General features: G+C 43.4%; 1 protein-coding gene across 1 annotated transcript; it reads left to right on the forward strand.

The window, feature by feature from the left end:
- Window positions 1–3,527: 3,527 nt before the first annotated feature.
- Window positions 3,528–10,519, forward strand: TMEM254 (transmembrane protein 254). The gene is made up of 4 exons (XM_014956368.1): window positions 3,528–3,775; window positions 5,382–5,485; window positions 6,655–6,714; window positions 9,011–10,519. Exons 1-4 carry the CDS (start codon window positions 3,668–3,670, stop codon window positions 9,129–9,131), a joined length of 393 nt encoding a protein of 130 aa, XP_014811854.1. The 5' UTR covers window positions 3,528–3,667; the 3' UTR covers window positions 9,132–10,519.
- The last annotated feature ends 3,274 nt before the right edge of the window (window positions 10,520–13,793 follow it).

Raw genomic sequence — 13,793 nt, forward strand, 5'->3', positions numbered from 1 at the left:
AGGAGTTGTCTTCATTAACTATTGTCCGAGGCTGTGGACATGCCCAGGGCTGGTGTCCCTCTACCTGTGTCAACAAGGCTGGCAGCGGGTGGGGGCTGCTGTCACACATGAAGCCTGGCTCCTTCTGGTGAACCGCATGCTGGGCTAGCTGGTTTTGTGGCCACAGGCTATACAGGCCAGAAAGAATACTTAATGCTAATAAAAATATAAATCAATTATTGTTGGTGAAAGAGAAAGAAGAGTAAGCCAGCTACCCCTCCTCTGCCTGAGGTGACACAGTGTGGGCAGTCTTCACTGGAGTGTGACAGAACAGACAACATGACATCGTCTCGGACCTCACCTGGCTGCTTTTGGCCACCAAAGCCAGTAAAACAAAGTGAATGTCATAGAATCATAGAATAGTTTGGGTTGGAAGGGACCTTTAAAGGTCATCTAGTCCAATCCCCCCCTGCAATGTGCAAGGACACCTTCAACTACATCAGGTTGATCAGATCCCTGTCCAGCCTGACCTTGAATGCTTCCAGGGATGGGCCATCTACCACCTCTCTGGGTGACCCGTTCCAGTCACATCCCGGTTCTTTCCTGTGTACTTGACTGCCCTCTCCAGTCAACTCCCTGCAGCAGCACAGCCATCCCTGTAAATCGGTTGCGTTTTGTTTACCATCTAATAAATCTGTTTTAATTGTGCCCTTACAAGTTCTTCTTGGTGTGTGGGCAGAGCTCCTCGCGTGGGGCAGTCCTAGGCACTTCTGTCGCAAAGCTCGGGCCAGCTCGGGATCTCAGCACAACATTTGGACATGGGTTTATAGCCAGGCAGAAACAATTTGCATAGAATGTCCTATAGAGGAAGAAATTAAGTAATGGGCTACAAAAAATAGGTTGAATTTTAGAAATTTCTCCCAGATTCCAAGACGTTGAAGGCGGAGCCACACACACTCCTCCCCTGCATCAACAAAGCAACCCGGGCGACTGTATCATGCAGGTGGAATTCCATGTCGTCAACCCCAATGGTTTTTATAGATGGCCTCCCAGCAACAGTTTAACCACTGCAGGAGTTTGTTACCAAACTCTCCTGCAACCTCCACTCAACACCTCAGCAAAAAAGCACAGTGCTGTGGGAAGGAATAGCTGGGAATGAAGTACAGGATAGGGAAAAGGAACAGTCTCAGGACAGAACAAAACTAACCCAACCACAGGCAAAGCCAGTCTCCTCTGTAGCGACCCTTCTCTGCCACACAGTGCTCGTGCTGGGAATAGGTCAAGACTTGCTGCATTAGTTGTTGAAGAGAACAGCTTTACAGGCACATCATTAACACATAGTTAAAAGAGCAGCTGTATTTAGCCTGCAGGCAAGGAGAGAAAACAGCAGAGTCAACATGTCCCACTGTTTATCCCCTACCCTGTCAAAGTCACTGGTAAGCAAGCAGGTAGCAAAGCTCTAAGGAAAACATGAGACACCTCCCCTCAACATTTCCATCTCTGGGCACCTTCCCCAAGGCCCTAGGGACTTCTTTGGACAAGCTCATCACCGAGTCCAAAGTCCCAATATGGCATAAAGTACAAAATGCTGGATTTAATATGCTTTAAATCCATAGTTTCCAAAAGGTAAGGTATTATGTAGTGTTCTAGGAGTGTCTCATATGTACACATATATAACATAGCACTGCGTATTATAAGAATTTTTTACCAAGAGTAGTTCAAATAATTGATTTAATATAAAACATGGATCTCAATGTGCTTTATAACCAGTTAAATCTCATCAACACAGGAGAAATTAACTTAGACCTTTCTAGTGCCTCTCTTAGTTTTGTCTTGAGTATCAACTAAGGGCATGATGTGTGTAGGCTTGGGCCTCGGACCTCCAAGTGTCAAAACCTGACTGAGCTTTTCAGACCTTCAGGAAGCCTTCCCAGGGCTCCTTGGCCCTTTGGATTCCCTGTCCTCCCAAAGACTGTGATAGCTTCAGTGTGAAATGAAGGGAAGTGTGTATGAGCTCTGAAGTACAAGACCCTCCTTTTTTCATCCTTAGTATTGAAGGCGAGGAGCAAAATGGTCACCTGCACTAGCATTGTATGTGTCTCCTGGTCTGCTTGCATCCACTAGAGCTCTTTAAATGATAGAATCATAGAGCAGTTTGGGTTGGAAAGGACCTTAAAGATCATTTAGTTCCAGCTCCCATCATGGACAGGGCCACCTCCCACCAGACCAGGTTGCTCAAAGCCCCATCCAGCCTGTCCTTGAACAATTCCAGGAATGGAGCATCCACCTCTCTGTGCAACATGTTCCAGTGTCTCACCACCCTCACAGTGAAAAATTTCTTCCCCATACCTAATCTGAAATCTCCTCTCTTCCAGTTTGAAGCCATTACCCCTTGTCCTATCATTCAGAATCATTCAGGTTGGAAAAGACCCTTGGGATCATCGAGTCCAACCATCCACACTACTCTACAGAGTTCTCCCCTACACCATATCCCCCAACACCACATCTAAACGACTCTTAAACACATTCAGGGATGGTGACTCAACCACCTCCCTGGGTGGCCTGGTCCACAGTGGTCTGACCACTCTTTCTGTGAAGAATTTTTCCCCAATGTCCAGTCTAAACCTACCCTGTTGCAGCTAGAAGCCACTCCCTCTTGTTCTGTCACTGATTACCTAGAAGAGACCAGCACCAACTTCTCCACAACGTCCTTTTAAGTATGTGTAGAGAGTGATGAGGGCTCCCCTCAGCCTCCTCTTCCTCAAACTAAAGTCCCAGCTCCTTCAACCGCTGTAAGAATAAGGATGGAGCACCTCTCCTATGAAGACAGGCTGAGGGAGCTGGGATTGTTCAGCCTGGAGAAGAGGAGGCTCTGGGGAGACCTTATAGCGGCCTTTCAATATCTGAAGGGTGCCTATAGAAGAGCTGGGGAGGGACTCTTTGCCAGGAAGGGTAATGATAGGACAAGGGGAAATGGTTTTAAATTGGAAGAAAAAAGATTTAGATTAGGAATAGGGAGGAAATTTTTTACTATGAGGGTGGTGAGGCACTGGAACAGGTTGCCCAGGGAAGTTGTGGCTGCCCCATCCCTGGAAGTGTTCAAGGCCAGGCTGGATGGGGCCTTGAGCAACCTGCTCTAGTGGGAGGTGTCCCTGCCCATGGCAGGGGCGTTGGAACTAGATGATCTTTGAGGTCCCTTCCAACCCTAACCATTCTATGATTCTATGATTTATTCTCCAGGCCCATCGCTACCTGCCCTTCTAAGAAGTCCCTCCTCCCCATCTCTCCTGCAGGCCCCCTTCAGGCGCTGGAAGGGGCTATAGGTCTCTCTTGGGGCCTTCTCCTCTCCAGACGGAACACCCCCGACCCTCTCGGCCTGTCTCTACAGCAGAGGTGCCCCAGCCCTCCAACCATCTTCCCGGCCTCTCCCCTGGACGCGGGGCCCTGCTCCCCCACAGCCCGCAGGCCGCATACCGCGGCGGGGAGCGGCGGCCCGCCCGGGGCTCACCGGAAGGAAGTGACGGGTGACCCCGCAGGTGGCGGCCACCCCCGGGGCACGCACACACACACATACACAGACACACTCTCACATCCCCCGCCCCGCCGAGTCACCGGCTCCGCCCCCCCCGCGGCGGCCTTAGCAGCGGCGGCGGCGGGGCCGGGCCGGCAGAGCGGCGGCAGCGGCGAGATGACGACGGCGACGGGCACGGAGCGGGTGCGCGATGGCAGCTGCCACTTCCAGCGCTCCCGGCTCATCTGGATGATCGCCATCACCTTCGGCATGATCGTCCTGGGCGTAAGGAGCGGCGGGAGGGGAGCGGGGACGGGACGGACCCGGCCCAGGGGGTGCGGGCCTGCGGCGGCTCCTTGCCGCCCGAACCGGGAAACCGGCGGAGGCCACGGGGACCCCCGCGGGTTGTGCTGCGACCCAGGGAAACCCATTTTTGCCGTATTTCTGTGGCGAAATACCGGGCCGCGTTCTGAAATACACCTGGGAGGGGGGAAACTGGGAGCACGGCTGCGGGCTGGGCTCCTCACTGTGAGGGGGCCCGGCACATCCCTGAAGGAGGTTCTGAGGGAAAAAATAATAGCAAAATACTTGTATTGGATTGCAAAGCGAGGCAAGGCTGTGGATCTGCCTCCCTCCGCAGGCCCAGAATGGGAACATCAGTAAAACTCTCTCTGGGGCAGCTGTGGGTCATAGCAACCAGCATGGCACAGCTACGGATATTCACCGGTAGCATCGTCGGAAAACAGACGAGCCTGGTCCCTGTGTTGTCTTAAATTTCTAAAAATGGACTTCAGCTAAAATAGGTCAGGTTACCGGGGTGCGGAGATTAGTGACAGTTTTGATAAATCAGACGAGTTTGCGAAGGTCACCCATTGACTTTTCCGCGTTGTAGTTTTTCTTCTGTTTGCCTGGATTGTCTCCACGCAAGAGCCACCACTGAAAAAGTGATGGTCCAGGCGGGCCAAACAACTCACAAAGCAGCTTTTTGGCCTGTTTCAAGAACCAGAATGAGCTTTAAGCAGATTCCCTGGTTAAATCCACCATCATGCTACATGCTTAGCATAACCAAATTTACATGTAGCTAGAAACTGCAGCATTGGGTAGCAGGGGAAAGATAAGCTGACGTGAGCTTTGGCCCAGCTCAGTGTTTACCTTGTGTCCCCAATGGACTCTGAGATGCCCAAGTCACCTCTCCCCGCTGCTCCTCCACGGCTTGTTAAAATAAAGGCAGACAGCAATAGGCACTGTGGCAACTTCGGTGACAGGAAAGACACTGGCACGTTGCGTTCATCATCAGTCTTGGGCTTTGTGCTCAATCTTCTGTGCCCTGTTCAAAAGACAATAAGATCTAGACAAAATTTTCTTTTTTAAGGGACAAAAGACAAGAGACTGTGCCCCTAGTTATAGAGGAGTAGTTATTCCCCCTTCTCAGTCTAGTCATTGTTCGAGTTCTTCAGGTCAGTTGCATCAGATTGTTCAGGACAGAGACAATGTATTTTTTGCTGCTCCCGTGTGTAGTAGGTAATTAGCTTACAATTTAAATGCCACTTGATGTGCGGGTACATTCTTGGTACACAGATGGCAACCTTATCACCTTGGTATCTTGTATGTCAAGGAAAAGAAGTTTCATGGGTTTGAATCTTCTTAAGTAAGCATGCTTTAGAAGGCTGGTGGTCTTGTTGGAGAGTATGGGTCTTAGACAACATTAATGGAATGAAAGAGTTGAAATACTGTGTATAGATGAGCCCTAAACCATGCTTGACAGATGCGGGGTGGGGGAGGGACGGGGAGAGTGAAAATAAACCTAATTCAAAGGTTATGTTGATAACAATTCTACCTTGAACTAAGCTAACTAATTTTTTTTCTTTTTTTTTTTTTTTCTCCTTTTAAGTGGGTAACGCTTTTCCCTTCAACTATACCTTATAATTATTTGGGAATATTTGGTACCTTCCTTAATTATTTAGTGAAAAACCACCACAAATGGGTATGCTATGGGTAAGTTACATTTGTATAATTATATTGCATCTCTCCTGTTGCCTCTCTCTGACTCTTCTGCTTAGTCTGTGTTAACAAGCTTTCCTGTAACCCAGTAGTTAATTACATTTAAAGGGCTCTCCTTTCAAGCTTATTACAACTAAGGGTGTGGGGTAATAAGTATGTAGAAAACTAGACAGGCTAAGACTAGTATGAAAGTTTAAAAATTCAATTTTGAATTTGACATCTGTGATGTTAGAAAGGAGGAAAATTAAGATACTACTTTTGAAGACCCTTATCAGTCTATATGTAAACTTAGATTTGTAACACTTCCTAAGAAGTGGTTCTTTTGTCAAATTATTACTTAAGTAGTCCAGTTCTCTTTAGGAGTCTTCTTTTTCCAGCTTCAATTAAAGAACATTTTTTACCCTGCTACTAACTTATCCTGACCCTGACCACGTGAGAAATAGCCTGCTGAAAAAACTGCATAGTGCTAAGTTTTGCTGGGTTACACAGTATAGTTTTTGTTATTTTAATTAACAAGAGTTCTCATTTATTTCACAATGCATCATGTCGAATATAAGCCTTCATCAGACTGTCTTTTGCTTTAGGAAGGTAGTGAATTGATCCTGACTGAATATCCTATGTAACTTTTTTTTTAATAAAAAGCTTCTATATGAAAATTTTTAGACTAAGTTTGACTAATCAAGTAATATAACATATCCTGAATCTGTACACACAATTGCATTTGTCAAACTAAATTTATAAAAACTTCAGTAACTCGTTAGGACCACTAAAAATACTTGTGTAAGCAAAAGGATAGATTTTGCCGGCTTAACTAAGATTAACTTGTACTGCTTTCACTAAGCAGTTGGCTTTTTGGCTTAATCTAAGAGCTGAAAGCTCTGGAAACATGCAGTGGATATTTGAGATGGCAGGACCAGGCATATTGCATGAGCTACAGTTCCTCTGTCTTAATGGATTTTAGTTTCTTTTAAGACTACACTTGCACTTTTTCTGTTGTTTTGGGTTTTTTTTTTCCCTAAGATAAGAAGCACACCTCACTTTCTGTGTTAAAGTCAGATGTCACTCCTGTGCTTCCAATTTTACGTTCTCTACATAACACATCTCAGATACAACAGTCTTCTCCCTAGTTTTCAACAAAATAAAACATGTTTTCTTTTTCTTAGGTTCTGGGTATCCTGGTTGATTCACGTGGTAGAAGCCTTCTACAGTGTTAAGTTATGCCAGTAAGTTGTTCCCTCCTCCACCCCAACACCGATTTCTGAAAATGATTTGTGATACAAGTGACATAAGCTACAGACTGATTTGGGTGGTTCTCAGCAATATTAGTTCAGAGGATACTGCAAAAATTCTTGCTGCAGTGATAATTTGCTGTCCTCCACAAGAGGTTACTGCAGATTCTGCTGGTGGTTACTGTTGTGCAGGGTGACAAATCAAGGGATGGCAACTGGCAGAACTGGGAGCAGCAAGGTTTGCCAGAGCTTGTCTGTCCATCTGCCTCTGAACTCACTCTTCACTGGGTAACATTGCACTTCAGGAAGCAGAGGGAACAATAGACAGTGTAGAAACAGTCTGATAACTTCAGGTGTTCAGGCTTCATCAGATCTTACCTCATCACAACTTCAGTATGGCTAATTACCCGCTTAAATGATTGTATCTATATTGTGAGAACACAATTGGACGCTTCAGTTTGGAATTGTTTAAGATCTACTTATGTCTGCAGGTGTGTGGGATAAAATACTTTGACTAATCACGCTATAAGAGTAATGTCAACTAAGTCTTAAGTTAGGATAACAAATTGTTTGGAAAGGTATGCTGTCCAAACACATAGTCCTACTGTTCATTTGAATTTTGTTTGTAATAATTCAGAATAATGTAGATACTGGTTCTCACGCTCCACAGCATAGATGGCCAGTCTGTTTGCCATCGTAAAAATGGTGGTCTTCCACTTCATTTAGTTTGGTTCAAAGCTGTCTCAAAGGCTTCTCAAGTAGCATCTCTTGGAGGCAAAGGGATTTTGTTCCATGGAAAGCTATTTAAGGTGGTTCTTGAGATAATAGAATATGGGTGAACATTTTCTGCCTTGAGTGGGAGTCAGTAATAAATTTTTTACCAGGCTTCAGTTTTACATTATGTGGCTTTAAAGTTAAAACTGATCTGATTCTGCAGATAGATAGGTGTATAGGCTTAAGGTGATTTTTAAGTACGAGAGAACTTGATTACCAGTGAATGAACCGAATGTGTATGTTGTAATCAAGTTAAGTGATGAAGTTTTACAGAACAGTGTTAAAGTCCATAAGAAAGAGAGCACAGATTGCCTGCCCAGCATCTCTTCAGGCATAGTTCTGTAGATTACTAGACAGTGGTACTTTACTATGAGCACCAAACACCATCTACTTTTTACTGATATAAAATGGTGTCTACTTACAAATATCACAAAGGAGGCATGAGGAGGAACTAGTGAGGAAACAGATACAAATTTGTTAATCAATAGTAGTACTGTTATTAGCTGTTGGCCTGTACTTCTGTATGTGTTCTCTTCATATAAGCTTGCTTTATGTAAGCAGGTAAATTTCTTAAGCCCTAGTTTCCAGGAAACACTGCAGCTGGGGTTATAAAAAATTTTTCTCACAGCTGGTAAGACAATTTAAGAATGAACTTTAAGAAATGTTGTGTTAACACTTGCTACACAATCTTTTGTACGTGTAGAGGATATAGAAAATTAACAGCTAAACTGCTCTAGCGAAGGTCAGTAGGGGGAGCTCCCTTGTAAACTAATGAGTTAGAGCACATTTACGTTTGACATAATTGTTTACTGGAAATGTAAAATCAATTGGTTTTGCTATCATGTTCATACTCATTCATTTCTCTGAAAATTCTGTAGTATTTTCCAGCAATGAAGTGGAGGAAAAGAGTGGTATTTTCTGTAATACACAGGAAAATTCACATATGCTACGTTAATATTAACTACCACAGGGAGGTCTGTGTTTTATAGTCAGGTGTTCTTAGCCCCTTACAACTGTATTTTTTTAGCCACAAATTCAGGTAACAGCGCTCTTCTCTTGCATCACAGAGTAAATATCAGGCCATTTTGCCCTGCTATAGCATTTGGTCTACCTTCAGTGACTGTAGTCAACAAGCACTTACATACATAGTTGCATATTAAGATTAGTATTAAGCTACTCTAATTTCTTGGTTCTTTGTACCTAAACTTGTAGGATAAGTCATTTCAAATAGCATAGACTGAGATTGCAATTTATATATTAATGAGGATATTGTACGCATGAAATCTCTGAAACAGCCTTTGTCCCACAAATAGCTTAAAATCGCAAGAACTGTGATGTTTAGTTCAATACAGAAAATAAGTGTCAGTAGATCGGAATTACCGATGCTAAGATCAAATGTTCTAGTCACGTACCAAGAATGGGTAGAAATATCTGACCTTACTTTGTAAGTATCACAATAGAGTCTGCAAGACCATATATTTTTTTGACACATTTTGTATTTTTGCTTATGTTACAGATCTAAAGGAATCACTGACCCGGCTGTTCAGTTCCACTGGTTCATTCAGACACTTTTATTTGGATATGCTTCCTTTGGTCTTCTGGTGTCTTACAAACCATCAGCCAGGAAGCAGTACTAGAAGACAGCGAAAGAAGCAAAGCCACTTCTCACATTCTTCATCCTCATTTTTCAGAAAATACCCTCACTTACATATCTAGGTGCTATAATTAGCTAAATTACATTCCAGCTGTGTGATGCAGCGCCCTTCTACCCAAGTAACTCTCCTCTTTCTAAACAAAAGAATTGTAATTCACAGGGCCCTGTGAATAGTGCAATAGAAATTCAGCTCTTCAGTCTTGGCACTGCCAGAGTTTAATCCCATTTCTTATGCAAGAAGCCAGTTTTTGACATAGACTCCATACTCTGATTGTCATTGAAAAGCTGGTGGTAGTGGTTGATAGGTTACATTTTCATGGGAAGGAATTTTCTTCAACAGGGAGAGTTACAGCCACAAGGCAACTTGCACCTGTTTTGTGATGGAATTTAACTTTTAACATTTTACTGGCTGCTTGTTGTTAGAGCCTGGTCTTTGTACTTTGTTTTGTCAGCTTACTTTCTTCCACAAAGGACAGACCACTTTATTGCTGCAGGCACATTAAAAAGACCAAGTCTCAGGTCAGGTTGAGGTGCACTGATGAGCTTAGATATGTAAAGCACTTTAACTTGGTTTAATACGTGTGCCTTAAATTTCATGCAGCATGACCTCATCTTTTGAATGAAGATTTTAATCTTTGAGTTAGTATAGCATAAAGTAGTAACCCTGTAGCTTTGAGGGCAGCTTTTTCAAGAAGTAATTTATTATCCAAGAAAAAAATATCAATTAGCATTCCAAAACCTAGCTGAAAACGTTATATTTGTGAATGAAATTAGGAATAGTGATTAAATGTACACCACTGGTCCCCAGATGCTGATATCCTGAATCTATGTTTGAGAGACCATCTTAAGCACCCGTCAGAGTACTGCCTGTATGTGTAGTGAGCCTTTTATCATACTGTCTTTTACTTTTGCATATTTGAACAAGAATTTAGCCTGTCTTGTTTTAGCACTGTTAAAAAAAATAACTATTTAAAATACTAGCTGTAGTGTGGGGGCAGGTTTTACCACACCACCTTTGGTGCTACTGTTCTGGAAGAAACGAAGAACTCCACAAGGCAGTAACAAATAAACTTCTGCCTCCTGCAGTACCTACAGACTGTAACACTTCTGATGGAGAAGTCTTATCCAGACACAGGTAGATAAAGTTTTTGCTTTTCAGTTGGTACTAAAACCATGGAGAACTGAAGGGTTTGAAATGATGGTTTTATTCTTTTTTTTTAAATGACAAACTGATAACATTTTGTGGAGAAGTAGAAACTCATGTTTAGTGGCTAGAAATCCAACAGAAGTGTCAAGAGCCTGAGCTGTGTTTTACTGTGTAACCTTTTATCTTAGTCTGTGACCCTGGAATAAAGAATTAAAATCAGTGAAGTTGATTTTCTTTCTTTTTAATTTATCCCGGATGTAGATGTCTATACAAAATATATAGGTATCATCTTTACACTGATACCAGTATTCACACTTGGAACATACAGGATCAGCTGGCTGTATTTGTTTCAGAATAAGTCCCACGGAAGTCTAGTGTAACGGAACCACCAAGGCTAGTTAAGCCTTTAGGAGAGGCAGTAAAAGACTTCTTAGTACACATTTTTTTCCCAGTTCTTATTTCCCATTCACTTTCCATCAGTGAAGCTGTAAAAAAGGTCAGGACTAGAACTCTTGCTTCCCTTCCCACTGCCAGTCTGCACACAAGCAGTTGTGTTGCTCACCAGCACAGCCCTTCTGTGAGGGCTCTGCAATGGCTGCAGGTAAATCACAGCTCTGGGAAGCTGACAGCTTGCTGTTAGAGTCTATTAGAAGAGCTGCCTTTCAGAGAGGTGATGGTACCAGCTTCCTCAGTGCAGCCCAAGGAAGATACAAAAGAAGTGTAGAACTGACAGTAGTTCAGTTTTTCCACCTATATATACTTTTTTTATTATTTTTTTTTAACAAGTATTTACGCTCAACCTCTGTCCCAGAGCTGCAAGAAGCACCGGTGCCCGTCTTTTAATGTTTTTGAAGCCTGTGCAATCCCAAACTCAACATCCAAGAAGGATGGGATAAGCAATGCTGACCAGCTATGAATGTAAAATAGCTGTAAGGAAAAGAAACCCATAGAATGGGGTTCAAAAGGTTCAAAATAATTTTGAGATAGTGTTTCTGAATATTTGTTTATAGTGTCCCTAGCACTGCAGGCAGCAGGATAAACACGCCGTAATACGTCAAAGTTACTAGTTTAAAAACACCCCCCGAAGCACGAATCCAAGGCAGCAACTCGCTAAGCCCGGGGAGAGACACAAATTCATGGCTGGTAACGGGCTCTTTGGAAACGGCGCTGGTTACACCAGCGTAAGCGTTTCTCCAGGCTACCCTAAGAAAGGATTACTCTTAATCGTGTAGGGCAATTCTTCCCACTGCAATCAAAATACCCCTTCCACAGCAAAAGGGGAAAGCAGCAGAAGTGAGCCCTTGTGCTCCTACAGCAGCTCACAGGCCAGGCTGAGCATCCAACCATCTCCACATCAACACTCAACCCACCCGGAAAGAAAACACTTGCAAACGTTAGTACTTCACTGAAAAAAAAAAATAAAAAAATTTCAAAATGCTACTTCCCACCAAAAGGAAAACCAAATGACACTTACAGAAGGGCTCTTACTATTAAAACCCCACTGCGTAAGAAGGTAAGTCACCAAGAAAGCTAAGAAAGGTTTTTTAGGGTGGACATTTCTGCCGAGCAGGCTGCTGACAGCGCTGAGGAGAAATGAAAGTTGTTTCACCATCCGTTTCAAACTGAAGCCATGAGAAAAAAAAACCCAGCCTTGCACCCTGTGCAGAACAGGGTATGCTTTATGCTAATGATATCAAGTCAATGCTGAAAAAAAAATAGCACAACAGTGCCTGTTTTTTTTCTGTATATACCAAAATAAAGCAGCATTTATTTGACCTGCATTGGTGATCAAAAGAAATCTCCGTACAAGGTGCAAATAATCACATCGCTTAAAACATTGCTTTTATGCTGGGATTACTCAATAAATTTGTTGCAGGAGAAAGCACAAAGAAACTACACAGATCCATTTTCACCTTTAAATCATAATATATGGAAATGAGCGTAATATACTTCTTAAAGGCGAGTCACCCCCAGATGAGCATGTTTGGCACGTCGCTGCTCAAAGAGCTGTGTCCATGAGAAGCTGGGTTGGGAAATGCAGCATCAGCTCAGGAACTTTGCTGAGCCTGAAGGAGGGGCCACGGGAGGTCTCCCCTCCATTCCCAGGAACGCTTTCTAAAGCCCCAAGGGCTGTAGCTCATTTTTGCAAGGGAGTGATGAAAAAACCCTTCTCAGAATCACAATTTGCCTTGTCTCCCTTTGCCTTTCATTCTGTCCTAGATTTTTCTCAACATAACAAGAGTCAACCGGGCCAGCCTTTGGAAATACCCAAGTGCAGGTTCATTAAGGATGTTTAATTTGCCCTGGGGGTGGGCAGCTGTGCTTGTGAATGGCTATAGAACCCAGCTAAAGCTGGGGGAATGTCCTCACTGACCATTGCAGTAGAGTCTGCAGTAAGTTTGACCACTATAAGCAAGGTCTTTGAAGTCCTACAGTCTGCTGTTTGTGGGCATCCTGGCACGGTATCTGGGGTGGGGTGGCAGAAATTGCAGACCTTCCACAGAAATACAGTAGATTTTAGAGAAACACGTTATGGAAAGTGACTGATCTCTCATTGAGTTTAAGGTTTCCAGGCAAATGGCCATTGCAAAGACAAAAGTAACTAACGCAGTAACATCTCCAGGAATGAGAGAATCTGAATTATATGTTCCCTCTGTATGTGAGCCCTCAGTAATGAGGCTGTCACTCTCACTTTACTGTTTACAACCATACACAGTCAAAAAAAAAAAAAACAAAACCAAAAAACCTTTGCATTTTAGCTTGTTAGTTACAAGCCTGTACATTTTTATTCCCCTGCCTCCAGCAGGTGATCTCCAAATACAAAATAAAGAGATATTTCTGGAGGTCTTTTTTAATGACTCCATTCATTTGAGGACTCAATTAACACATTTGGCACATGGCCAACAACCTATACGTTCAGTTTATTCTACGTTTATTGGGACTGGTGCCTGCATGCAAAGTCTGCGTGAACAGCTCAAGAAATTGTCACGGTTTGGGGAAAGCACAAGAAACAGAAGGTCCCTCAGCATTTCCTTTACTATCACTCTTCAGAGGAGCAGGAGCACGATCCATGGACTGTGCGACACCCTACATGGACTGTGCTGCACCCTACACAGGTCCCTGCCACTCCAAACAGAACTGCTGCACACGTGTGACTGGGAAGATGGAGGGGACAGGAGTAAAGAGAAGTGTGAGGAAACACCATTATCTCATTTACCAGCATTCTTCCAGACCCTTCTTTCAAAGAAAAACCTCTTAGGTGCCCCTAAAGGTTGAGGGAACACAAAGGGAGACCAATTTACCGAGTTTAGAAACCACACAAGTTAAAATATCCTTTTAAAGACACTCTAGAATCCTTATCGAAAGAAAAGCCACACGCAAACAACACCCTTCTCCACAAATTTCACAAGTGCAGAAAGATTTACAAGTACATAAATGCAAAAAACCCCTCCAAAAACCAACAAACAAAAGGCAAATAAGAGTACCTGCATTTAGAAG

This window comes from Calidris pugnax, unplaced genomic scaffold (assembly GCF_001431845.1).
Source record: "Calidris pugnax isolate Ruff unplaced genomic scaffold, ASM143184v1 scaffold196, whole genome shotgun sequence".
NCBI classification, from domain to species: Eukaryota; Metazoa; Chordata; class Aves; order Charadriiformes; family Scolopacidae; genus Calidris; species Calidris pugnax.

Coding starts and splice junctions, on each gene's coding strand:
- TMEM254 (XM_014956368.1), top strand. CDS start 3,668: ATGACGACGGCGACGGGCACGGAGCGGGTGCGCGATGGCAGCTGCCAC. Junction 3,776..5,381: donor TCGGCATGATCGTCCTGGGC/GTAAGGAGCGGC, acceptor TCTCCTTTTAAG/TGGGTAACGCTTTTCCCTTC. Junction 6,715..9,010: donor TACAGTGTTAAGTTATGCCA/GTAAGTTGTTCC, acceptor CTTATGTTACAG/ATCTAAAGGAATCACTGACC.